General features: G+C 34.1%; 1 protein-coding gene and 1 long non-coding RNA gene across 8 annotated transcripts in view; one reads left to right on the top strand and one right to left on the bottom strand.

Moving 5' to 3' along the window:
* CSRNP3 (cysteine and serine rich nuclear protein 3) overlaps nucleotides 1–26,360 on the bottom strand; it is a 250,612-nt gene that overhangs the window by 19,677 nt on the left and 204,575 nt on the right. For all 7 annotated transcript variants that reach the window (XM_031960545.1, XM_031960544.1, XM_031960543.1 and 4 more), the window contains one exon: nucleotides 685–944. In XM_031960545.1, coding sequence (XP_031816405.1) covers nucleotides 685–944 — 260 coding nt within the window. The remainder of the gene's footprint in view (nucleotides 1–684; nucleotides 945–26,360) is intronic.
* LOC111719759 lies at nucleotides 686–24,406 on the top strand. Its single transcript, XR_002769749.2, has 3 exons — nucleotides 686–1,021; nucleotides 1,108–1,181; nucleotides 24,288–24,406. It is a non-coding gene; the product is annotated as an uncharacterized LOC111719759 (long non-coding RNA).

The raw sequence follows: 26,360 nt of genomic DNA on the forward strand, positions 1-26,360 counted from the left end.
TTGTTGTTGCCATCATTATTATTACTGATGATGATGATAATGTAATGTGCATCATGCCCTTAGACCGGGCTGTTGCCAGTTTCTTTGGGACAAATGCTGATATCTGAAACAGAGGTAAGGTAAAGGAAAAAAGCAGACATTTGAAAACATATCAAAGATTTCCAAAGTTATTTTAAAATAGTGAAGAAAGAGATAAAGATGAGTAGATAAGTAATCTTATAGAATTCTGATATTTAACAAGTGACCTTTATAAGGATTATAACCATTTCTGGGACATCCAAGACAGTATTTCCTTACTAGGTAACAACCATAAGAGAGTATTTCCTAGGTTTTGCTAGGTAAGAAAATCAATGAGAATTTCAAGTATTGTTCCAACTGCTTACAGAACATTACTAAAGAGGCTACAATTGGAGAAGCATCTCCTTTACCTTATAGCAAAGTTTCCACCTGTCATTCATTGGAAGTCTGATAAAGTACTATACTGTCTTCAATATGATGACTTCTCCTTTGTTAAAAATCAGAAGTGTATACCAACTTGGATGCTGTATCAAATGCTAAATGGGGATTGTAGAAATGTTGAAATCTAAAGGAAATTAAGAGTTAAACTCACCAATTAATAAACTTATTAGAGGGGTTGAAAAAAGAGAGACTATAATGTTTTTGTTTTTGTTTTTGTTTTTTTACCTTTAGCTTTAAAGAGTTAAGTTTTTCCTCCCTGAGGTGCTCTCTTAACATCTCCCTATGGAGCCTCTCCTGTTCCATAGCAAATTCACCAAGAGTGTATTGGCGAACACTGTTATGGCGACTGGACATGCCCAACGTGCTTCCTCCTTGACTGGGAACACTGGTGAAACCTTGTCTCCTTGTGAAGTAGTATACGGTAACACAGCTAAAATGAACATTCTTTGTTCTCAACCGCTTCTCTCGTTTCAGGATCGAGGATGCTGAAATAGAAGGAAAAAACTTGATGAAAACTCAGAATGACAAATATGACTTAAAGGGGAAAAATGAGCATATGTTTGTAAGTGAGATAATATTTGCAAAGTGAAAACTTTAAAGCTATATAACATTATTACTAATAATAATATTAAAATTTATATATTTTAGGATACATTTCCCCCCCCCCTTCATTTTCAAGAGGATGCTAGCAATGGCATATCTGGGATGGGGCTGACAGAATAGTAAGTATCTCCATATTCTCTCCCTGAAATTTTCCTCTAATTATCCTCAGTCTATTTAAATAGAAAAGATATTTTTAAAATACTGCTCCAAAGATTTTCCAAGTGGAGACAAATGGTCCTTATATCACATTAGTAGACATTAAATTCCAGTTTTTTAAAATTCTGGTTTAATGAGGTTTGCTAATACAACCAATAGTATCATTTCAAAATGTTCACCCCCATTCTTTGACAAGTCAGAATTCCAAGAGTATTCCTAAAGTATGTAGGGGGAGGAGTAGTTAGGTGGTGCAGTGGATAGAGCACCAACCCTCAAGTCATGAGGACCTGAGTTCAAATCTAGTCTCAGTCATTTAACACTGCCTAGCTATGTCACCCTGGGCAAGTCACTTAACCCAGTTGCCTCAACAACAAAAAAATTATTTAGGGAGCGTTGGTAACCTTAAACCATATTGTATCCAGTATATTCAGTTCAGACATATCTGCCTTAATTGACTTCTTTCATCTCTCAGCTCATATGCTGTCTTATGTAGGAAGCTTTTCTCATTTCCCTAATCTTCCTTCCATCCATCCATCTATCCATGCAGACATCCATCTTACCTTTTTCTGTCTCTCTGACTCTGTTTTTGTCTCTCTCTGACTGTCTTTCTCTGACTCTGTCTTAGTCTCTCTCATTTCTTTCTTCTTTCCACTCCTTGTCTTCTCTATATAACATGCAAACAACTGTGCACTATGTACATTGTTTTCTTTTTTATAAATAAATATATTTTTAAAAAATTGACTAGAAATTTGACTAAAAATGTATCTGTGAATCTCAAAGTTCAAGCTACATTGATAGTATGCCATAAAGTTAGTATAGCATTTGTACTCTACATATCGTTATACTAATAGCAGTAGACACTTATAGAACTATGATCAATGCAACTTTGACTTGATTTTTTCTTTATCTGGTATCTTTAGTACTGTTCTAGGTACAGTGCCAAAGTACCACTTGCAGAGATTTACCAGATTTGAGGTTAGGAGAGAGCACAGGAAAATTCCTGGAACATCCCAACACTTTTTTTTCTAGATAAAAATTCATAGGTAACATATTACCATCCTTTTCTCATATTTTGAGAAGGAACAAGGATGATAAGTAGATCCATTGTGAGCACTGAGGGGTTAATGACATTCCCTGATATTCCCTTTCCAGTAGCAATAGGGCAACTGTGAGAAATACAGTTTTTAAACTAGATATGATTAAAATATTAAAGAAATCTTAAAATTATTTTGGATATTGATGCCCAGATATAGAATGATAGATTTCAGAGCAAGAGTCACTGTGTGAGTAGTTTCAGGGTAATAGAACAAATTGTCCTCCATAAACATGACTATAGTTAAAGTATTTAAATAACATTTGAAGATATTTTTAAATATCTCTGCAGAGTCTGGAATGCTACAATGATAATGAAAAGTCCATAATATATAATATCTAAGAGTTTGACCCAAACTATGTCCTTACAATATATCAGAACATAGCTGGGAAATTAAAGATAATACCTTTATTTCATATATCTCATTTATATAATTTATATTTTACAAAAAATCAACACGTATTCATCTCATAGTTGATTCTCTGGAATCATATTTTATTTTCAAAAAAATATGTGTGAGAAGATTTACACAATTCTGAGGTTATCCTTAATTAAAAAGAAAAAAGGGAATACTTTTGTAAAGGCTTTTGTAGATAATTTCTTTTAATAGATCAAAGGATGCCCATATATCAGTGAGATCAGGGACTCACTCTCAAAGGTAGTAAAGTATTTATTCTTTTGAGCCAGCCAAACTACATGAAAAACCCATAGAAGAATAATCCAAGAAACCAAGAAAAGCTGGAATGCTACCCCTTTATCTTTTTCTGTTCCTTTATCATGTACATATTGCTATTTTTCTCATTTGTTTTCTTATTCTTTTCTTCATATTTCTTTTTTCAAGTAGATAGTATATGAACTTATTGGAGAAACTGTTATTAGTGACAGTTGTGAAAGAAGAAACGGGGAAATTCTTGGGTTCATTTATTTACTTCAAGGGATATGGGAATAGGACAGAACCTGGAGCTTTTTTTAAAAAAAATGAAGTGACAATGAGAAATTGGAGCTGTCAGAGGGTCAATTTGCTGCTTGTAAAAGATGAAGGAGACAAAAGTGTGTTTTTGTCTATCTCTTACATACTTATAACCATAGAGAAGAAAATCATGTTTACAAAGTGGATTAGGTCTAAGGTTATTTCTTAAGAAAAAGAAACCCTGGGAAAATAGTAACCAACACTTAACAATTTTCTATAAAGCAATGGAACTTAGGGTAGAAGATAAAATATACTATTATTTGTTTTCTGTGGCTAATAACTGAGAATATACAAAAACAAAACTAGTTTCTCTCTCTCTCTCTCTGGATATATATATATGTATGTATATATATATGTATATATATATATACATACATATATATAATTTTTAAAATACCTTTTTAAAAGGTAGAAGCACAATTTAGTAGAAAAAACACTGAATCTGAGCCAGAAGAACAGGATTCAGATCCTAGTTCTTTCACTAATAGCAAGAGAGATCTTAGTCATTTCCCTTCTCAGGAAGCTGAGAGGTATGATCTCTGAGGTCTCTTTCAGCTCTAAATCTCTGATCTTTTGAATTTTTAACTTGTTACTTTCATTATAATCAAATAATTTCTGTTAAAATAATATTACCCCCCAAATGGAACTTTACTTTGTATGGAATGATAGGAGTCAAGGAAAGAGATGAAACTGGAAGAAGGCAAAGAGGTATCAGGAGCAAGAAATATGCTAAGGATGGAGACATAGGTACACATAAGAATCATAGAATCTTATCTATGGAAAAGAATATTTGTTTGACATAATTTAATTCCACCCTTTTCATTTCACCAAAATTCAAAGAAATAAAGTGATTTAAACCATTTAAACAAAAGCTTCCGGATTCTCATTTTATTATAACAAACAATTTCAATGAGACCAGTTGAGAAACAGGTTGAACTGGGGAAGAGCTAACTAGAACCTGCTAGCTACCAAAGTGAGTAGTTTCACAGAAACAGCTGCAGAGCAATGACATTAGGTTTAATTATTTCTAAAATGCATCATGCTACTCCAATATGCAATCTACCAATATTCAAATCTTTATTTGGAAAAAATAATAAAAATTATCATTCTCTCTAAATATTGTTACATTAAAAGACATACCTACACAGACAAGAAAATGGAAAGATAAACACAAAATGATGTGAAGTTATAGAGACATTTGTTTTCATATACATTCCTTCCTGTGATTGTTGATTAGTATTTGTTCTTCCGGTTTTGCTTTTCCTACTTTGCATTATTCCATAAAAGCTTTCCCAGATTTTTCTTTCTCTAGCTTGCTGGTCTTACAGTAATTGCATTTTTAATATTCCATTAAGTTAATGTATTACAATTTATTTAACTATTCCATTACTGCTGGGTATTTTGGTAGCTTACATGTATATATATTTTTCCAATTGCATATGAAGTCACTAAGAAAATCTTTGGAAGATAGCCCTTTGGCTATACTATAGCCAAAATAATATTTTCAGGGCAGTTAGATGGTGGCAGTGGATAAAGCACCAGCTCTGAAGACAGGAGGACCTGAGTTCAAATTTGACTTCAGATGATACTTATTAGCTATGTGAACAAGTCAATTGCCTTGTGCGAAAAAAGATAAAAAATAATACTCTTAGGATATATTCTCAAGAATGTAATTGCTGAGCAAAAGATTTTGGAACTTCTACAATTCACAGACAGATTGCTTTTCATAAAGATTAGAAAGGATCTTGATGAAAGAGTAAAGAAGAGTAAAGAGTTATCATAGTTTATGCATTGAACTTGATTAATTTAAATATCAATACTTATTATGTAAGTGTGGCTATTTGTCCTGATATTTAATGCTAGATGTCTAAAAAAGCTTTATTTAAAAAGAGATATTGTTTAGAAGACAGAACTGAGGATGATTTCAAAGGCAACTTTAAAAAAGAAAGGAGGAAGTAGGCACAATGCTTTCAGCTTTCATTGAGGATTGGTAAAGTAACTTTCTTTTGGTTACCTAAAAATATTTATATATTTATTTTCTTGTCTTTAAATGTTAAGCTATAAGGATCAATATATTGATATGATTAACCTAACTGAGAGATGTATAAACAAAGAAAACAAAATTATTTGGATGAAATCACATAATATGATTCTCAATCTAGTCCTCTTCCCATTATTCTATGTAACTTTGCTAAGACTTCTAGTTATTGACTATTCTAAAGATTTTGAATATCCTTCTTTAATGCCTAATTGTGAATTGCTCTGGAGAGCAATTTGGAACTATGGCCAAAGGGCTGTCAAACTGTACATACCTTTTGATCCAGCAGTGTCTCTACTAAGTCTGTATCCCAAAGAGATCATAAAAAAGGGAAAAGGACCTACATGTGCCAAGATGTTTGTGGCAGCCCTCTTTGTAGTCGTAAGAAACTGGAAACTGAGTGGATGCCCATCAGTTGGAGAATGGCTGAATAAGTTATGGTATATGAAGTTCTATAATATTTTATAGAATGATTAATGGAATGATTTCAGAAAGGCCTAGAGAGACTTACATGAACTGATGCTAAGTGAAATGAAAACATGTGATGATCAACTGTGATGGACTTGGTTCTTTTCAACAATGAGATGAGTAAGGCTAATTTCAATAGATTTATGTTGGAAAGAGTCATCTGTACCCAGAGAGAGGAAGATGGGAATTGAATATGATCACAGAATAGTATTTTCACCTTTTTTGTTATTTTTATTTCTCATTGTTTTTCCTTTTTGATCGGATTTTTTTTTGTGCAGAATAATAATTGTGGACCTATGTATAGAAGAATTGCATATGTTTAATATATATTGGATTCCTTGCTATCTAGGGGAAGAGGTGAAGGGAAGGGAGGAAGAAAAATTTGAAACACAAGGTTTTAAAAAGTGAATGTCAAAAACTATCTTTCTATGTATTTTTAAAATAAAAAGCTATTGTTAAAATTTTATAATCATCATTATGTGCAATTGACAGTACTGCTTTATTTGGTATAGAAAGAAATATGTGTGTGTGTAGGAACAGAATTTCAGAGTTAGAAGGGACCTCAATGGTCAGATAATGCAACTAAGTTTCAATTGCTTAAAGCTGCATAAAGATTTTTGAGACAACCTGTACATGGACCAAAAAATTTTTTTTCCCTAAATATTTAATAGGTAGTCACTGATCCTTTGTTTGAAGACCCCCCTAACAAAGAAGAAACCCACAACTTCCCAAAGCAACCATTCTACTTTGGGATAACTCTAACAGGAATAAGCCTAAATTTGTTGGGTTGTTTGTCACTCATATCTGATTCTTCATGACTCTTTTGTTTGTTTGTTTGTTTGTTTTATCCAATGATACTAGAGCGGTTTGTCATTTCCTTCCAGCTCATTCTGCAGATAAGGAAACTGAAGCAAAGAGGGTTAAGTGATTTATCTAGATTTACAGCTGGTAAATGTCTTTGGACTCACAAAGATGAGCCTTTTTGCCTTCAGGCCCAGCACTCTACCCACTTTGCCACCCAGTTGCCCAACAAGCCTAAATTTATTTAACAAGTTTCAGCCTTTCCTCCAGGATCTGGCTTTAGGCCCAGAAGATCAAGTTTAAACTTTCTCCCACAAACAGCCCTCCAGACACTTGAAGATACTAACCAGTAGCTATTTAGCCTTTTATTCTCCAAGTTAAAATATTTCCACTTCCCTTAGGTAATTCTAATGTGTCTTGAGCTCAAGTCCCATCTTCTAATTGCTTTATTCCAGGCTTTAGAGCTTATCCCTCCATTGAACACGTGTTCACAGAACCACAGAAACACAGAAAACCAAACATAAGGTAATTGGAGGGGAGGAAAAAGACCAAGAATCGAAAGTATCAGGAAAGGTTTCTTGTAAGATGAAACATAGAAGCGAGATGAGGGAAAAGTGAGGAAGAAGTAAAATTAACTACACTTAGAATGGACCTCAGCCTGCAGGGAGATTCCTTCAGGAAAGGAAGAAATAAAAATGGAATGTTTAGAGGACAGCAAGGAATCAGATTGGTTGGAAGGTAAAGTATATAGAGAATAATTTACAATTATCCCTTTTACATAGCAACTTTCCCCATTGGGATTTTGCTATGTAACAGATCAATGTAAGAAATTAAATGGGAATTTTTTTGGGAGACTTTCAAAATCTGCAGATATTACAGGAAGGCAGATAGAGAAAAACTTTAAAAATTCAGAAGTGTATTAAATATATGTATAATATCAACATATTTTATCTTTTAGTACCATGATAATTCAGACTTCTTTGGTATGAAGAGGGACTAAAAATTATCAGATTATCCAGATTGTGGGGGTGCGGCATTCCTAACCTCCACAATGTGAAAGGGATAACTGTAAAATATTTTTTTGGATATTTGGACATAGATAAGAGCCAGATGGTATAAAGCTTTACATATACAGCTTGTAAGTTACCCTAGAAACAATAGGAAGTCACTGAAGCTTTTTGATAAAGGGATCAACATGGTCAGACATATGTTTCAGGAAGATTATTTTGGCAATTGATCTGGAATATGTATTGGGGAAGAGAAGGGAGAGACAGAGAGGCTTGGAAACAGGGGACTAATTAAATAATGAGCATCAGAACTTGGATAGAGGAAGTGAGGGAGGAGAAAGAAGGGAATAGGATGCAAGAAAAGTGGTGAGATAGAATCGATAAAACTTGGCATCTGATTGGGGATTCCAAGAGAAGGATGAGAAGAGAGTATATTTTGGTATGGGGAATAATAATATGTACAAAGTCTTGGAGAGTGGAGAAATGGAACATCATGTGTGTGGGACAAGAAGATGATCATTTTCTCTGGTCTATATTGTTTGAGTTCTTAAAAAATACATGATGAGATTAGAGCAGGTAGGAAAGGAATGGGTTGTAAAAAGCTTTAAATGAAAAGGCCATCATATTTAGCAATTAAAATGTCATTGATGACTGAAGGGAATTGTTTCAGTAGGATGGTGACTTCACATACAAGGCATGGAGTAAATGATAAATTATTTACTTTATGATAATATATACACTCTTTTATAGCCAGTGTTTAAAGATATGAATTTGGTTTTTTAAGCTTTAAGGCACTCATTTCAAGAAATAATTGAGAAAAATCCTGCTGCTTCTAATTTTATTGGCATAGGATCATATCACAGATTTAGAGCCAGAAGGTTTCTAAGTTATTTAGATAATTTTTATTATTGCACACATTTGTCTTCTTTCAGATTTGTTAAGGGCCTAAAGGCTGTACCTATATTGTAGAAAATACCTGAAATATTTTTCAATACTCTGGAAACTTCTATTACCTCCTTGTTATGTTATCAGACAGTTATGCTGTAATTTACTTCCAGATTTTTGAGCTGGAATTCACAGAGATTTCAGATAGTTAGCAAATTCTGGAGAGAAATTCCCTAGAGCCTTTAAGGCCCCAGAGAGGATGGGTCTACAGATTCAAGGAGAGAGATACCTCTTACTTTTAGCAATTTTGCCACAGGCAGAGAATTTGCTACCATAATTACTGCTCTTTGGATTACATGTAAATTCACCTCCACACAGCCCTAAAGCCATAGAATTTAGACTTTATCAGTGAGAATGAATTTGAAAATCCTATGATTTAGTAATGATTGATTTATATGCCATTTAATTATATGAAGGGGCAGATAGGTGGCAATGGATAAAGTGCTGACCCTGGAGTCAGGAAGGTTTATCTTCCTGAGTTCAAATCCATCCTAGCGGTGTGGCTGTGGGGAAGTTACTCAATCCTGCTTGCCTCAGTTTCCTCATCTGTAAAAATGAACAGGAAATGGGAAACCACTTTGGTATCTTAGCCAAAAAACAAAAACAAACAAACAAAAAAACCCTAAATGAGGTCATGAAGAATTGAACACAACTGAACAACAACAAAACTATAAGAAAAAGCACTCTGAATCGTAGCCCTAGGTTGATCAATCACTTCCAGTTCCCCAAGTCACGTGACTCACCTAGATAGATAATTTCTCTCATGCAGATACAGAGTTTTAAAAGTACTGCCCCACAGAAATATTTATCCCTTTCCTCAAAGATATCTTCCTCTCCAAACTCATCAACTTCACCACAGAAGGGAAGAGCAGTTAGTAGTAATAAGAAAGTACTTTCCCATAGAAATATTATTATCAGTGGTTAAGTATAGTAAAAATAGCACCCTGCACTAAATTAAATGTCTTTTTGCAGATGAGACCAGAAACCTACCTACCATTTATTACAATATATTATTTCTTCAGGAAATATGTTTTAAGTTTAAACAATAGATTTACAAAAGAAATTTGGGAGCACAATTTTAAGTTGAAGAATCTGTATAAATAATTCCTGATTAGGCAGATATAAAACAGTGTTTTAAGGCTAATTTCTGTGCAAGGGGTTGGCAATCTGAGCATGATAAATATGTTTAGAAATTATTTTAAACACGATCATATTTTAGTATTAATATAAAAGTTTCCTCCCCCATACTTTGTATAATACTTTTCTAATATTCTTATCTGTGTTGTTTTGCATAATAGTTGTTTGTTTATTGTCATATCAATACTAGAGGCAAATTCTAGAAGGGCAGGGAGGAATTTAACTTAATTAACATACCATAAAAAAAGAAGTGTGAAAAGAATCATTCAGTAGATTCTGGAAGATATTTATTAAGAAAGTTAAAGGTCATAGCATCGTACTTGTCTGAAATGATTTAAATTCCTAAAAACATGGGGAATATCTGGGACCAGGAAATCACTTTAAATTAAAATTCTACAATAGATTATGGAAAAGTATTAATAACAGCAACTATAATTCACAATTATATAACATCAGGTTTTTAAAGCACTTTCCTTCTAATACACATGTGGTAGGTAGACGCCTCCAGGTAGGTAGTTAAGAAAAGAGTAGGTTGTATTTTATGATTGTGATGGAGTGCTACTGTGCTACAAGAAACAATAAGCTTAATGATCTTATAAAAACATGGAAAGACTTGCATGAAATAATTATAGAGCAAAATGAGAAGAACCAGACTGTCAACAATATTAAAAATGATTTTGAGCAAATAAGTAGTTTTAACTATTATAAATAGCCAAATTAATTATAGACATATGAAGAAAAAATTGATAAATAGAATTATGTATAGAATAATTATGTGTATGTGTATACACACACATATATACATATATATTTGCTTCTACTGGTAGCTTACTCTAGGGTGGGAAGAAAAAATGAGAAAAATAAATTTACATGATGACTATTATGTATTTTAAAAAGAATAGCAAGTTGTACATAATAGATCTGCAATTTCATGTGCACATCATCTTTTTCTTTTAATTATTCTATGCTATGACAATGTTCATTTTATTCCATAAATTTGAGAGGGACAGAGACAGAGAAAGAAGAAAGAAGGAAAGAAAAAAAGAAAAAAAAGAAAAGAAGGAAGTAGGTAAGGCCTCCAGGCTCCAAAAAGGCTTATATGCCATGAGTGTCTCTCCTCTCTCTCTCCTCTTCTCTCTCTCTCTCTCTCTCTCTCTCTCTCTCTCTCTCTCTCTTTCTCTCTCTTTCTCCCCCTCCCTCTCCTCTCCTCTCCTCTCCTCTCCTCTCTTCTCTCTCTTCTCTTCTCTTCTCTTCTCTTCTCTTCTCTTCTCTTCTCTTCTCTTCTCTTCTCTTCTCTTCTCTTCTCTCTCTGTCTGTCTCTCACACACATGAGGCAGAGACACAAGGAGAGACAGAGAGGGACAGAGAGAGAGAGACAGGGACAGAGAAGCAGAGAGAGAAGGAGCAAGAAGTTGGAATCATATAGTCATAGAATATAAAATTTAGAACATCAACACTAGGGATTTTTAACACTTTTTGTGACTCCTTTGGCAGTCTAGCAAAGCTTTATAGATATCTTCTCAGAATGTTTTTAAATATAAAAAATTCTAAGAATTACAAAGGTAAGAATACCATCAGCCCTTGTGATTATATAACTTCTAGATTTGGAATTGCTTTAGCACAGACTTTAAAGATCTTAGATTCAGAACTGGGAGGGAACTGAGGGATACATCTAGCAGAACATAAACAATTTGGGGTCAGGGGACGTTTCATTTTTGTCATTATATCCCCAGTTCATAAGATAGTGCCTGACAAATAAAAAGCCTGAATAAATTCCTCTTGAATTGAATTCTAAACCAACCTTCCAATGGGGGAAATAAAGATTCAAGTAGCAAAGAGAGGTAGCATTCAAAACCATGTTCTCTAATTTAGGATTGCTATATTCAGAATGAGATTCAGGCTGTGAGGAACAAGAGGTAACAAAAGTTAGTTTTTGTTTTAAGGTATATTGGGAAAAATTAAGAGAATGAAAGAAAAGTTAAGAAAATTGTTTGAGGTGAATGAGGGAACAATGATTGATGATAGAGAGAAGGCCAACATGTTCAGTTCTTATTCTCTTTCTGTTTTCATTGCCAAAGAGAACTGTCATTAGATTAAGGGGAGAAAGATGCCACAAGAGAAAACAGGAGAACACCTTGCCACAAATCACTTGGTGGAGGTGAACTGCATTCTCAGGTACTAAAAGGCCTGTTGTGTGTGATGGCTGAATCAGTGTCAGTGACCTCTGAAAGACAGTGAAAAACAGGTAACATGTCACAGGACTGGGAAGAACAAAATGTGCCTATTCTCAAAAAAAGAGGAAAGAAAGTAGCCAACAAATTACAGGCCAGTGACCTTGATTTCAAATTCTTAGAAAAACAAGTATTTACTGGATTGGATTGTCCAAGAGAAACTAGACTTATTCTTTTTGCCACTAGAGGGTAGTGCTGGGAGCAATGGGTGGCTGTTACAAAAAATATAAATTTAGACCTAAAAGAGGAAAAAACTTTCTAACAATTGGCAGTATCTAAAAATTGTATGGCCTAATTCAGGGATAAAACATACAATCATTAGATGTTTTTAATCAACTATTTGATAACCATTTGATCAGTATATTGTAGAGATATACTCTCTACAATGTAGAGATTTTTTTTAGTTATAGATCTCAGATAATCACCAAGATTTCTTCCAGCTCTATAATTTTATGATTCTATGCCTCCAACACTGATGTTCTTGCCATCAAATTCTCTTGCCCCTTTTCCTTTTTTGATTCTGTCTCAAGCAATTTTTTCTGGTTGCTTTTGATGCTTGCTTCTTTCTAATTGGACCAGCATCCTACATGCCAAATTTCTAGAATTCATGTCTTCAGTCTTTGGGGAAATTAATCTGTGCAGCCTTGGGGCTGAGTCTTTAATATTAGGGACTAGATGAGTGTAATGTCTGGCCTAGCTTTCTGGAGGACTCTGGACCTGCATTGGTCTTTAGGTAGAGAAGTGATGAAGGCAGGAGAGCTACCATGAGGCTGGTCAAAGATGGAGTCCCGAATCTTTTCTATGTCTGTGGCTGAGAGACTCTTCTGTGACTGTAGCTGAGAGGCTCATTCCCAGTCCTCCCAGCCCTTAAATACTTCAGGAAGATATTACATCACTATAGCAACTGAGCATGTGCAACCATTATATCACCATATCACATTAAGTATATGTTTAGAAAACAATTATCTCACACTGAGTAGGTACTTAACTATAAGCACCCTGTTGTCCTTGATTCAAGTATACCTTTTCAAAGTTCTGGCCCTCTACATCTCCTGATTTCTTTTGTTTTAGAATACCAAAGGAAAATGGGGAGTCAAACCAGATATTGTTAGCAGGTTTTCTCTGGGCTTAAATTGAAACAGGTATATATATAAATCCATCAGCATGGGAGGTATTATACAAGCACATAGTAATATAACTCAGGCTAGTAGTGATGTAACAAACAACATGAATCAACATAGTGACTTAACAATATGAATATACATGTCCATAAGTCCTAGAAGGAGGGTATATAAATAACAATCACACATAAACCAACTTGAGTACCCAAGAGATAGTCCAAAACCAATCTATTGTCCATTATTTCATGTGTCAGAGAATCCAATGATTCCTGCAAGATTTGAAGTCCTGCAACGATCTTATCATATCTCAGGGAATCCAATGATTCCAGCAGGTTTTGAAGTCCTGCAGCAGTCTCATTGCCAATTTTTAATGTTTATGAATCAATTGCCATACACATAGTATTAACTGTCAGGCTCTTTCAGTGCCACACGTTGTCAGAGATGGAACCACCTGATGTTTCTTGGGTCTTCTCCATTTCAAAGGTCATCTTCATCTCTCTCATGAACAAGGTGAATACGACTCATTGGCACCCATCTGATTCCTTCTCCATCTGTTGAGATACTAGCAAACCCTCTCCCCCAAGCAGTTAACCTATCTGGTTCCTCCCATTCACCACTTTCTGGATCACTTCACATCACCTGGTGATTATCTAAAAATAGTGGAGCTACTAGCACTGGACACTGCCCTTCCAGTGGGTTGTAAAACCTGTCTGCTGGAACTAGTGCATCTTTATCAAAAATAAAAAAAAAATAATAGTATAAAGAGCTACATTTAGAAGTTCTCTAGGGTTACCTGTGGCTCCCCCTTTTATTTTTGGAGGAGCGTCTAAATGTCTCTGTTTCTCCTCTCTACTATTGCCTGTCCTTGAGGATTAAAGGGTATGTCCAGTGGTGTGTAAAATCTGATACTGTGCATAAAAGTGTGCAAAATAAATGTTTAGAAGTATATGCAGGTCCATTATCTGTTTTTATTGCTTGTGGCACACCCATAATTGCAAAAGCTTGTATAAGGAATTCAGTGACCACTTGGGCTGTCTCTTTTGCTGTTGTTATTGCAAAAGTGAATCCTGAAAAGGTGTCTACCACAATGTGGATAAAAGACAGACGACCAAAAGATTTATAATAGGTCACATCCATCTGCCAAATTTCATTGGGTCTCAAACCATGAGGGTTCTTCCCTGGAGGGAGCATAGGAGCATGGAAAGGAAAGCAAGCTGTACAGGCTTTTACTATGCTCCTAGCTTCCTCTCATTATTCCAAATTGTAAATGTAAAGTTCGAGCAGCCTGATGATATCTAGAATGAGAGTCTTCTGGCCCTCTACAGATGAGTAAAACTTTACCTAGTTCCCCCATCTTCATATTTCACAGCCCATCTATCAATTCATTCAACTAGTCGATCTTATCTGTCATCTTTTGTATACCTTCCTCTAATATCACTCCCATGTCTTTCTTTGGGCACTACAATCACATTAATGCTACCATTGTTTTGGAAAGTGTATGTCAAATGACTAATCTATAGGTAAACTCACCTTCCCTGTGATTTCCAAGATCAAAACTCCCTTCCCTAGAAAATACTTTCTCTATGTATTAGCTTCCCTTTCAGTCATGTCTAACTTTTCATGACCCCATTTGGGTTTTCTTGGCAGAGATATTGGAGTAGTTTGCCATTTACTTCTCCAGCTTATTTTACAAGTGAGAGAACTCAGGCAAATAGGATTAAATGTCTTGCCCAGGGTCACAGAACTAGGAAGTGTCTGAGGCCAGATTTGAACTTAGAAAGATGATACTTCCTTGACCCTAGTCTTAACACACTCTCTACTATATCACCTAGCTGCCCATTGTTTCCCTTATATGACTGTAAATTCATTGAGAATAAGAGCTGTTCCAATTTTTCTTTTAATCTACCAAGGACTAGTCCTTGGTACTTAATAGTTAAAGAAACATTTATCCTGAGTACTAACTAATAAAATGTTATGTGTAACAGGACCTTCAATAATTGCACAAGGGAATCTGGCTGTTCATCTTTCACATGTGATCATATTCTTTGGGAGAGGGATACTCTCATATGGATCATTGCCTTTCTAGTTATTAGCTTCATCTGGATAATGCCTTATGTTTATGACTTCAAATGTGCTGCTCACAATTTTGAAAAATCTAATTTATAAGTATCTTTATCTCCAATGTCAGAAAAAGCAATACAAAAAGTGTCTGTTAAAGACAAACCTGAGTCTATTAAAAACAACTATTTCCTCTCAATGTGATTTCTTCAAAATATCTTTTATACTTTTCCATATGAAGTGTAAATAGTAATCCTGAAAGTAAAAAAAATATGGCAAAGGAGGAGTCCTGACAAATGCTAGCCAATCAATGACCTTTAATCTAAACAGCTTCCCTCAACACTTGAGAAACAAATGTTTTAAAAGAGAAGTTGAAACAAACCAATTCTCATTTAAGACATTGATGTTGATGTTCTCATAACCTTGAATACTAGTTTGTTCTTTGTTAGAATGTTTGTTTGCTGCTGAGCATAGATATAATATTTAAAAAATAAGCAGCAAAATTAGATAACCATTACTGCAGTGGGGGATGCTAAGTGAAAAAAGTGATAATAAGGTTTTTTTTTTTCTGTGTGCCAAAAATAGATATTTCCCAATCACTCTTGCTCCCACAGCCGCAAAGAAAATTAATAAACTACTAGATTCGAGATAACATAAGACACATATACATATATCTACACACAAACACTAACCATTATACAGTCCTATTGAAAAGACTGACTTGTACTTGACAGAGAAGATCTCATTGCCTACTTTGCCATCAACGTGGTCCATCTTCCTAAGGAGTCTTAATAGTGAATTACCCTTGAAGAGGCTGTGCCTTTTGTATATAATAGTTCCTGAGTGATATAATTCAAAATGCATTCCCTTTGTTTGGATTATTATTTTAATACATGTATACTTTGATAAAAGAAGAAAGATAAAAACTATCTCATGCAAGAATACATTTAGACATAGAGGTTTCCATAAAAGATGCCCAATTAGACAACACATTCAATCTAAAAAACAAAGCAAGAATTGGAAATAATTAAAAAGATGACTCCTGGGACATGAGCTTTGTTTTGGCATATGAACATGCACATCACGTTGCCTTCCATTCAGGCTGTCTGCTCCATTTTCACAAGCCAGCAAGAGATTCTCATTTATAAGACTCCAGCTCTCTACAGAGAAAATAACTCACAAGACAACTCCAGGGTGCTTAATCTACAAGTAAAACTGAATTTACTTTTATGACTCTCCTAGAAATCAATTATATATTGAAGATTTTAATTCTTTAGTTGGAGAAAACAGTGCTATGTTGCTCAGGATGGTACAGAAATGAAGAAAACTATTTCAATAATGGATATACATTTTAAACCTCTCAATACTGAAATCTGAGTATACCATTAAAATTAATAGAATTATTAATTCTTAAAAGGTGACTATTTTCCCAAGAAAGCTCTTCTTTTTCATTCTCACACTCCTATTCACTAAGGATTATTCTTTACTTTAAATAACCTCTATTAAATGTGTCTCCTCTGCTCACAAGCACTGCACCTCATCATTTTTGTTCTAGGAAAGCAAATGCCATATTTCCAAGCGAAAATTTCCAAACACAAGGTGAGGACAGATAATGAAATCATGTTATTCTCTACAACAAACTAAGTATTGCTGTCAAACTTTATGTTTCACTAAAACACAGTAATATAATTGTAGAAAAAGACTCTATAGCATCAGAAGTCCTTATAAATACCAAGCACTATGGGTATACTAGACAAAAATAATTCACATTTATATAACTTCTTTAAGGTTTTTGGAGTGAGATGGGCTATTTAGAGTAAGCGCCTCACAACAATCCTATGAGGTGAGCTAGTTAATTATTATTATTCCAATTCTAGTCTTTTGATTCTAAGACTAATATTATTTCCACTATTCTCAGATAGTCACTCAAAAGATCATTACTTCAGAGAACATACTTCCTTAAAGCAAGTATAAGCATAATGTTAGTCAGAAAAAGAAATAAAAACAGTATTTTTGTATGCTACTAATTTGTACACATTTTGTTTTTGTGATTTTCTTTCCACTGAGCTATTGAACTATATACATCAAGGGTTTCAAGTCTAAAGCTTATATTTAACATTCCATATATTTTCTCTATCATCAATGGAGTAGTCATAAACAATTGGTATATTAAAATCCATGAACTAAACTTTAGATTCTCAGCATAACATAACAAACAAGATGTTTGACTTCAGTTTCATCATCTCTAAAATTAGGAATTTTTAGATTCCTTTCAGCTACATGTTTACTTAATTTTTGATGATTTGAAACTAATTAACAGTTTTTGGACAAGGTTAATCTTAACCTTGTTAAGGTAATCTTAATCTTACCTTAAGTGTAATCTTAAATACACTTACTTAATCTTAAGGGTATTACTTTCACCTTAATATGCCAAATATTCCTTTTAATTATAGAAAATTATTTTGAAAGGAAACTCTTATGTTGGCATGTTATAATTACAAATTATAATGTACAAAGAAATTACAAAAATAACTTAACATCTAGGTATTATCTTTTAAAAATGTTGGAAACAATTATTTAATAAAAGTCAATAATAATAGCTAACATTTGCATAATACTTATGTACCAGGTACCATTCAAAATGCATTACTAATACTATTTCATTTGATCTTCACAACAATTCTGGGAGGTGGGTGCTATTATTATCCCCATTTTACAGATAAGTAAAGTAAGGCAAACATAAGTGATTTTCTCAGACTTACACAGTTAGAAAGCATCTGAAGTCACGTATGAATTCAGATCTGTCTTCCTGACTCCAAGACCTGCACTCTACTTATTATGTCCCCTAATGCCTAATACAATTTTCATTTTTAGCACTCTGTAAGAGATACTATACTAATTGTCAATGAATTCCATTTCTCCATTGATATTTTAGGAATGTTCATCTTCCTCACCAAAACATTACCAGAAAGAATTAGCTTTTATAAAGATCCTTAAGATACACAGATGGAAGGCATTATATATGCAGAGAATTATTTCTCTCAGTGCTGCTAAAAGGAATGCTCCTTAGTTATCTGAGAGAAAATTAGAAGTGCCACCTACTTCCTAGCTTGCTTTCTTAATTTCTCCTACATGTACAAAGACTTATGAAAACACAGCCCTAAACCCTCTACACAAGAAGCAAAATTTCACTGCAGTTAAGGTAACATCTATTTTCAGAATATAAAACATGCATCCTGGTTTTATTAAAATCCCAATATGAGTGACATCTTAAGCCTCTAATGTTTCTCAAACACTCCTTTTTATTGAAAAAAGGAGTAGTTGCTAGACATAAATAATCGCCGTTCTGGCTGCAGTCCAAAGTGTAAGCATTTTCCTCCGCTGTCTCAGCAATTCTCCTGATGTCAAAGACACATTAAAATAAATGTGAACCATATGGCTCCTCAGCAGAATCCTCGTCCTCTTACAACCAAGAGGGCAATGCAATTCATTACCACCACCAGAGAAATATTGGGGGGACATGGAATATCTCAAAGCAAGATAAAGCTGCACGAGGCAGGCCATTTGATTAAAATTCTCACACAGTGACAGAAGGAAACATTGCTTTTCTTTAGCTCCACTAACCTATTTTCCTGCCTTTTTTTTTTTTTAAACATATTCTCAATGGCACTATGAACCATTCTTGTTGGAAGGATTCACAAGATTCTCCACCTGCTCAATGACTTTCCCACACAGTATTTCAAGGAGTTCAACAATATAGATCTGTCAAGCATAATATATCATGATAATCCAGGTCAGAACATCGCTTAAAGGAAGCTTCTCCATGACTGCTTAGCAGTTATATTAAACAATAACACTGGGTGAAAGATCATGCTCCTAAACTTTGTCGGAGACTACAAAACATCGAAGCACAATTGCATTGTATGCTGTACACCTTTGCCATATTTGCCCTGCCTAAATTAAATGAAAAGAAAAAAAAGGGGGGAGAAGGAGTAGGAAAATGATCTACTGACTCAACACCATGTGGTGAGAAATTTACATTTTAAAAGAAAATTTGTAACTCTAGATTTTAGATGAGATGGATTTTTTTTTCCTGAGAGTTTATATTCAAGTTACTGAGATGTCACTTTCTGCTTGCTGTCATTACAAAATGTGGATGAATTTTTTTTTAAGATGAAAGGCCACAGAATAATAAAAATTTTTAGAGCTGGAAAAAATGCTGGGGATTATCTCAATTCAGTTTATAGAGTAAAACTGCAAACGTTTTAGCCATATTTTTCATTATATTGCTACTTTCTGGATAATTCCATCAAATTTTATCTTCATTATCTCATTAGCTAAGTCTTTACTAGCTAGATTATTTTGGACATGACAAAATGCATTTTTTGTCATTGAGGAAAATGAATACATGACAAAATGTTAACAGGGCATTGCAAAAGGTATGCATTTAAGAATAATTTTTTAATGAGAAAATTAATTTAAATATCTCCAGTTTCCTACACATAATAAATTTACTCTTCAAAAGATTAAGAAAACAATTTATGTCCTTTCCTCTTCCTCCCCATATACAGTTTTTGTTTTGTTTTGTTTTGGCAATGCAAAATGACTAGCCCAGAGTACTGTTAGTAAATGTTAAGTGTTTGAGGTTGGGTATTGCTGACTTCAGGGCCCGGTACTCTGTTCACTACACTCTCTAACTGCTTTCCCCACCCTGCCCCCCGCCCCTCCATATCTTTATGGTCAATAGTTGTATATTTCTCCCTTATTAAATTGGCTAGGAAGATACTAAAAAAGCACCTATACATTAAAATAAAGTAAGTGCATGTAAAATCTCTAGATATGTAAGCTAATTTTCCTTATGGTATTTATGCTGTTGTTTTTTGAATACTAGCCTTTTATTTTCAAAATATATGCAAGTAGTTTTCACCATTCACCACTGAAAAATCTTATGCAGGGGTTCTCAAACTTTTTAAATAGGGGGCCAGTTCACTGTCCCTCAGATTGTTGGAGGGCCGGACTATAGTAAAAACAAAAACTTTGTTTTGTGGACCTTTATTTAAATAAAGAAACTTCATAGCTCTGGGTGAGGGGGATAATTGTCCTCAGCTGCCGCATCTGGCCTGCAGGGCCGTAGTTTGAGGACTCTTGATTCTTGTGTTTTAAATTTTTCTCTCTTCCCCCCAGCCCTCCTCTAGACAGCAAGTAATCCAATATATGTTAAACATGTGCAATTCTTCTAAACTTATTTCCACAATTATCATGCTGCACAATGAAAATCAGATCAAAAAGGGAAAAAAATGAGAGAGAAAAAAACAACAACTAGAAAACAACAACAAAAAGGTGAAAATACCATGTTATGGTCACATTCAGTCCTCTCTGTGGGTGAAGATGGCTGTCTCCATCACAAGTCTAGTGGGACTGGTCTGAATCATCTCATTGTTGAAAAAAAGCCAAGTTATAGTATCTATGTTAAGGCATTATGTTCCAATGGATGCAGAACAGGTTTTGAAGTCAATAAGACTTAGTTTCAAATTCTGCCTCTGATTCATCCTAGATATGTGAACTTGGTCAAATCACTTAACTTCTTAATGCTCTAGGCTTATAATTCTCGGGTCCCAGAGACCCTTTGAGAGAGGGTGTGAAATAATAATTTTCATACTAATGCTGAGATGTTATTTACCTGTTTAAAATACTCTTCAATTTTCCAACTACACATATCTTCACGTACTTCACAAAATGATATTATAAGAGTGAAGGAAGAAGTAGACATTAGAATCCAATTGTCTTCTACTAGACTAGATATTAAAGAGATTTACAAAAATATGTAAAACAATGCTATTCTTGTCATATATTTTTCAATGTGGGAATTATATTTTTCATTAAAATATTAGTTATATAAACATTTAATGGATTTATTATTGTTACTTTATGTGGATAGTTTTTTAAAAGTGCTTTAATTTCTAATACAGTAAATATGGATAGCTATAATCTGCATTAACCAAAGCTCTTTGGGGCTATGAAAAATTTTTAAGAGTGTAAAGGATCTCTGAAACCTAAAAGTTTGAGAACCTTTGTCCTAGGTATTTCTATAAAATGTAGAAAAAGTATGTGATGATTCCCCATATTGATGAAATCATAGGTGCCATATCTATCCACTATGCAACTAAAATAAAATCACCCACTGTTTAAACACAGATACACAGATGCCATTCCTGTTGTTCAGTTGTTTCATATGTTTGACTCTTTGCAATCCTATTTGGGATTTTCTTGGCAAAGATATTGGAATGGTTTGCCATTCCTTCTCCAACTCATTGTATAGATAAGGAAAATGAGGCAAACAAAATTAAGTTATTTGCCTAGAGTCACACAGCTAGGAAGTATCTGAGGTCAAATTTGAACTCTTATTACATCACATAGATACCCCATTACACAGATACACAGATATACAACACAATAAAAACAACAAATTCCATATAGTTAGTATACCCACACTCCTGATTTCTGAGGGCACACAGAGTCATTATATTAGAAGCCACTTGTTGTATGGCATTTCAGAATATGTAAAATAACCATCCAGACTCTGTACCATAGTCAACTTCAGATCAATTTGGCCAAACTTCAATAACAGAGTTGAAATTCTACAACAAGATATGAGGGCGGAACTAACTATAAGTTGAATTCACTTGTGGAAGAAGTATCAAATGACTGTTTAGAAATAAGGAACAAAAAAAAAAAGAACCCAGTTGTTAAAATATCATTGATTGGTTCTACCTAAAAGAAACCCGACTAGAGATCTGGGCTTTAGTAAGCTAAGAGAGATATGTCTATAATAGCATTCTGCTTCTGATTACACTGACCCTTTTCTCTGTTTATGGATTATAGGAGATAATGTTAAGTGTTTTGTAATCTTTTTACACTATATTTAATTATGCAATAGCCAATAAACATTTATTAAACACTCATTATGTGTCAGACACCATCTTACACTTTAAAAGATACAAATAAGAAAAATAAAGACAGTCTCTGACCTCAAAAAACTTTCAATCTAATAGGTGAAGATTATACAAAAAAGATAACAAATGGCAGGTGGAGGTACTACTAATGGTATTTAGCTTGGGAGCCAGGATATGTTATTAATGGAGTTAATACCATGTAGAACTACAAGTTTACTGTGTGCTAGACATTAGTGATACAAAGACAAAAATAAAACTATCTCTGCCCTTAATTAAGGACCTTACATTCTATTGGATAATTTGTAATCACAGTCATAGAAACCTATGAAATTATCTAATCCTATCTGTTCACTTACATATGAGGAAAATGAGACCCTGAGAGTAGAATAATTTTACCAACTTGGTGAATTTGGGGAAAAAAGAAGAGTTCTATGTTATAGTCTAGTGCCTTTTCCAGGACACTCCATTATTGATTCATGGATCTACTGTGGGTAGTTAGATGCTGGCCAAAACCACATTTTGCCTAAGTTTGAACATCTTATGAAGTGACAATAGACATTATCTTTAGATTACATAAATTTTGTGACAGTCTTATAGATTCTCACTTGTGTAGACATGACTTAAAAGAGGTTTTGGTTTTTGGAAAGCTCATTTTATGAGTCCAGGGATTTGGGTCCTTGGACTATCAACAGAAATAAATTGAAAGCTTTTAGTTACTATCATGATCTAAAGGAACAAGAAGATATCAAAGAAAATACAACCTAACCAAAATAGGGACGACTCAAAAGAAAAAGGACAGATTAACCAAAAAAAAGTACTTTTAAATTTTCCCTTTTTTTTTTCTTTTCCCTTTAACACAGTTTGAGTTAGGACAAATCTTTGTCATTAAAATATGACCTAAAATTCCATTATATTTCTGTATCTATCTAAATTTAATGTAAAGGGTAAGAAAAGCTTTTAAAATAATAATCAGCCCTATCTCTGGAATAAGGGGCAAAAAAAGACACTCAAATGATCCATCATAAAGTTCATGGTAATATTTTCTCTTTCAAAGAAAAGAAAAGTAACCAAAACTTTCTTAGACAGGCACTTTGTTTCAAAATCAAATTACATTTTCCCCAAAGTTTCCTTAATTTCCTTTGCAATTAAGTATAAAATGCTTAATATTTTAAAATTTTCAATCGCAAAACTAAATATTATTTAATATTTTCATTAACCATAAATTCTAATGACATCAAGAACTAACATAATTTCTTCTATTATAATTGTTTAGCACTGGTTGTTCGGGCAGTATATAAAACATAGGAGAAATAGTCTCTACCTTTTAACAGAATATAATCTAAAAGCACCTTAGAAAAAAGATTTAAATTTCACCAGTGAGACATCTGCTAGCCTGTGCAGAGATCTTTTTTTTCTCCCCTCTTTATCCCCCCAACCTCAAGGGAAGGTACCACTTCAGACTGACATGGAAAGCTGTAATGGAAGGACTGAAAAGGAGAGAAGACAATGATTTGATATAATAGGATGCCAGTCTAATTACAAGTGACACTAGGGAATATTCAGTTAGTGAATATGCTTAATAATTTACTTACCATAGGATGTACAATATCTTTTCTTTTTTCCCTTACAATAAAATTCCTTTGATTTATTATAACTAGCAAAATTGCAAATATAAATTTAGTACAAGTATACTAAGTAAATCTATAGGTAAAAGATTTTCCCCTATTTCTGAGTTGGGCCTCAAGTGGAAAAGAAAGGTGACTTAACTTAAATTATACTGGGTTCTTTATGATAAAGTCATTTTTTGGCATTAGGGTTACATAACCAATTATTTTCTTTCTACCCTAATAAAAGGGGGAAATGAAAGACTTGAGGAACCAGAAATGGTACTAGGTAGCTAGGTGGTACAGTAGATATATTGCCCAGCCTGAAGTCAGGAAGACATCTTCCTGGGTTCAAATATGACCTGAGATATTTAGTAACTCTGTGACCCTGGGACAAGCCCAGTTATATGACCTTTTAATCTAGGTTTTCTCACGTATAAAATGATTTGGAGAAGGAACTCACTCTAGTATCTTTGCCAAGAAAATCAATAGTCAGGCACATTGAAAAAACTCGTTAACAACAACAAAATGATATTAGAGATGATTAGACTAAAGAAAATTTGGAGGCAGAGTTGTAAAACTTGACAGCTATATAAGAACTTCAAGCAGAAGGAGATATGACTGGATTTGCTTTTCTTAACAGGGCAGAAGTTGATGAAACCAAAGGCAACATGGTACCATGGAAAGGGAGCTGGATTTGGATTTGGAAGACCTGAGCTACTTCTGTCACTTATGAGCTATGTGACCCAGCTCTGAACCATACTAAGCTTCACTTTCCACATCTAAAAATGAGATAATAAAATTAAATGTCCTTAAACTTCCCTTCCAATTCTACAACTCTGATCCCAGGAGAAGTTGCAAACAGTTATATTTAGGTTTGAAATAAAAAGTAAAAAAAGGATTTCTCATAACTACATCTATAACTGTGATTATATATTTATATATATATAACGTAGAAAGGTTTGCATTCTGAGGTGATGGGCCCTTTTTACTGAAGGCCTTCAAGGCCAGGCTGGATGATCTCTTGTCAGGTAGAAAGAGGGTTCTTTTTCAGGGATGGGCTAGACAACTTGGCCTCTGAAATTTCTTCCAATGCTGAGATTCAGCGGCACTGTGAGTCAGAATTCTTAGCAACACAGGAGTTTCACCATCTTTAACAATTAAATAATCCTTCATTAAGGATCTACTACATTTAAAAAAATCAAACTACATTAGGATCTGAGGATAAGAAGATAAAAATGAAATAAATATCTGCTCTCAAGTTTCTTGCATTCTATTGGAGAAGTGCACCAGAAACACAAGGAAGTAAATATGGAGCATATGCCAAGAAACACAAAGTAATTTTAGTGAGTCAATAAGCATGTAAGTACCTGCTGTAAAACCTATGAGAGGAGGTAAGAAAAAGACACTTTTGCAAAGTTGTGATAGCAAACCATGAAGTATCAGGTTTAAGAAACAGACAATAAAAAAAACTTGACCGGAACAGAAAGTGCAAGAAAGGGAGTGATTATATGAAATAAAATTGAAAAGCCAAATGAGAACCAGACTATGGAGGCCTTTACATGCAAGGAGTTTATAGTTTATCTGAGACAAAAGGGAGGCACTGAAGATTGTGTGTGTGTGTGTGTGTGTGTGTGTGTGTGTGTGTTTGTGAAAAAGAGAAAGGATAAATGATAGGGGGGAAGGAGAGAGAGTGGGGAAGGCGAGAGGGAGAGGGAGAGAGAGAAAGAAAAAAGGGGAGGAAAGAGAAAGGACAAAGGAGAAAGAAAGGGAGATAAAGAGAGAGGGGAGAGAGAGAGAGAGAGAGAGAGAGAGAGAGAGAGAGAGAGAGAGGAGAGAAAGGGGGGGGAAAGGAGAGGGAGATAGAAGGAGAAAAGGAGAGTGGGAAAGAGAGGAGGGGATAGGTGCAGGAAGGGAAAGAGAAAGGGGAGGGAGGGAGGGAGGGAAAGAGGAAGGACAAAGAAAAAAATTAGAATTTAAAAATGTAATTTTTCCAGCTATGTGGGGGACAAATTAAAAAGGCAACACAATGGAAGCAGAAAGACAAAAAAGGAATTTAATTGTAGTAGTTTATGAGGATGATTGTGATATAAGAAGAGAAAGGGAATGAAATAAATATTTTGGAAATGCACTCAACAAGGCATGACAATTAGCTGAATATGAGGGGCAAGATAGAAGGAAGGATAGTTGTTCCATTAGTGGAAAAGGGAGAAGGTTAAAAGAATTAGATTTGGGGAAAACATGAATTTAATTTTGGATGTCCTTGGTTAGAGATATTTGTGAGACTTATGTATGGAGATTGTTAGTGCTAGATATACAGTCTGAGAAATTGTAGGGAAGGAAAGGAATTAAAGAAAATTACACACATTTCTAGATTATTCTCCTAAAAATACAGTGAAGGTCCCTGTCAACATATAATTACCTCTTTCCATCCTGCTTGAACGTTGGCAGTTGGCTACAAGGACTGTTCTATCAGAGTCAAACAAGTTCAGATCTGAGAGAATGTATAGAAAGAAGGAAGAAAAAAGGATATTCCTCACTTAACAAATGAAGAATTGATATTCTTTGAAATAAAGTGGGGAGAACAGAATAATATGAATAGTCTTTTTTTTTCAGAGCATTTTCCATCCCAAATAAGTTCTGTTCCTACTAGAAAATTCAGTGACTATCTTTTATTTATTCTAACATTTCTTTCTGTCTTTTCTCTTTGGATATC

Source organism: Sarcophilus harrisii, chromosome 3, assembly GCF_902635505.1.
Source record: "Sarcophilus harrisii chromosome 3, mSarHar1.11, whole genome shotgun sequence".
Lineage (NCBI taxonomy): Eukaryota > Metazoa > Chordata > Mammalia > Dasyuromorphia > Dasyuridae > Sarcophilus > Sarcophilus harrisii.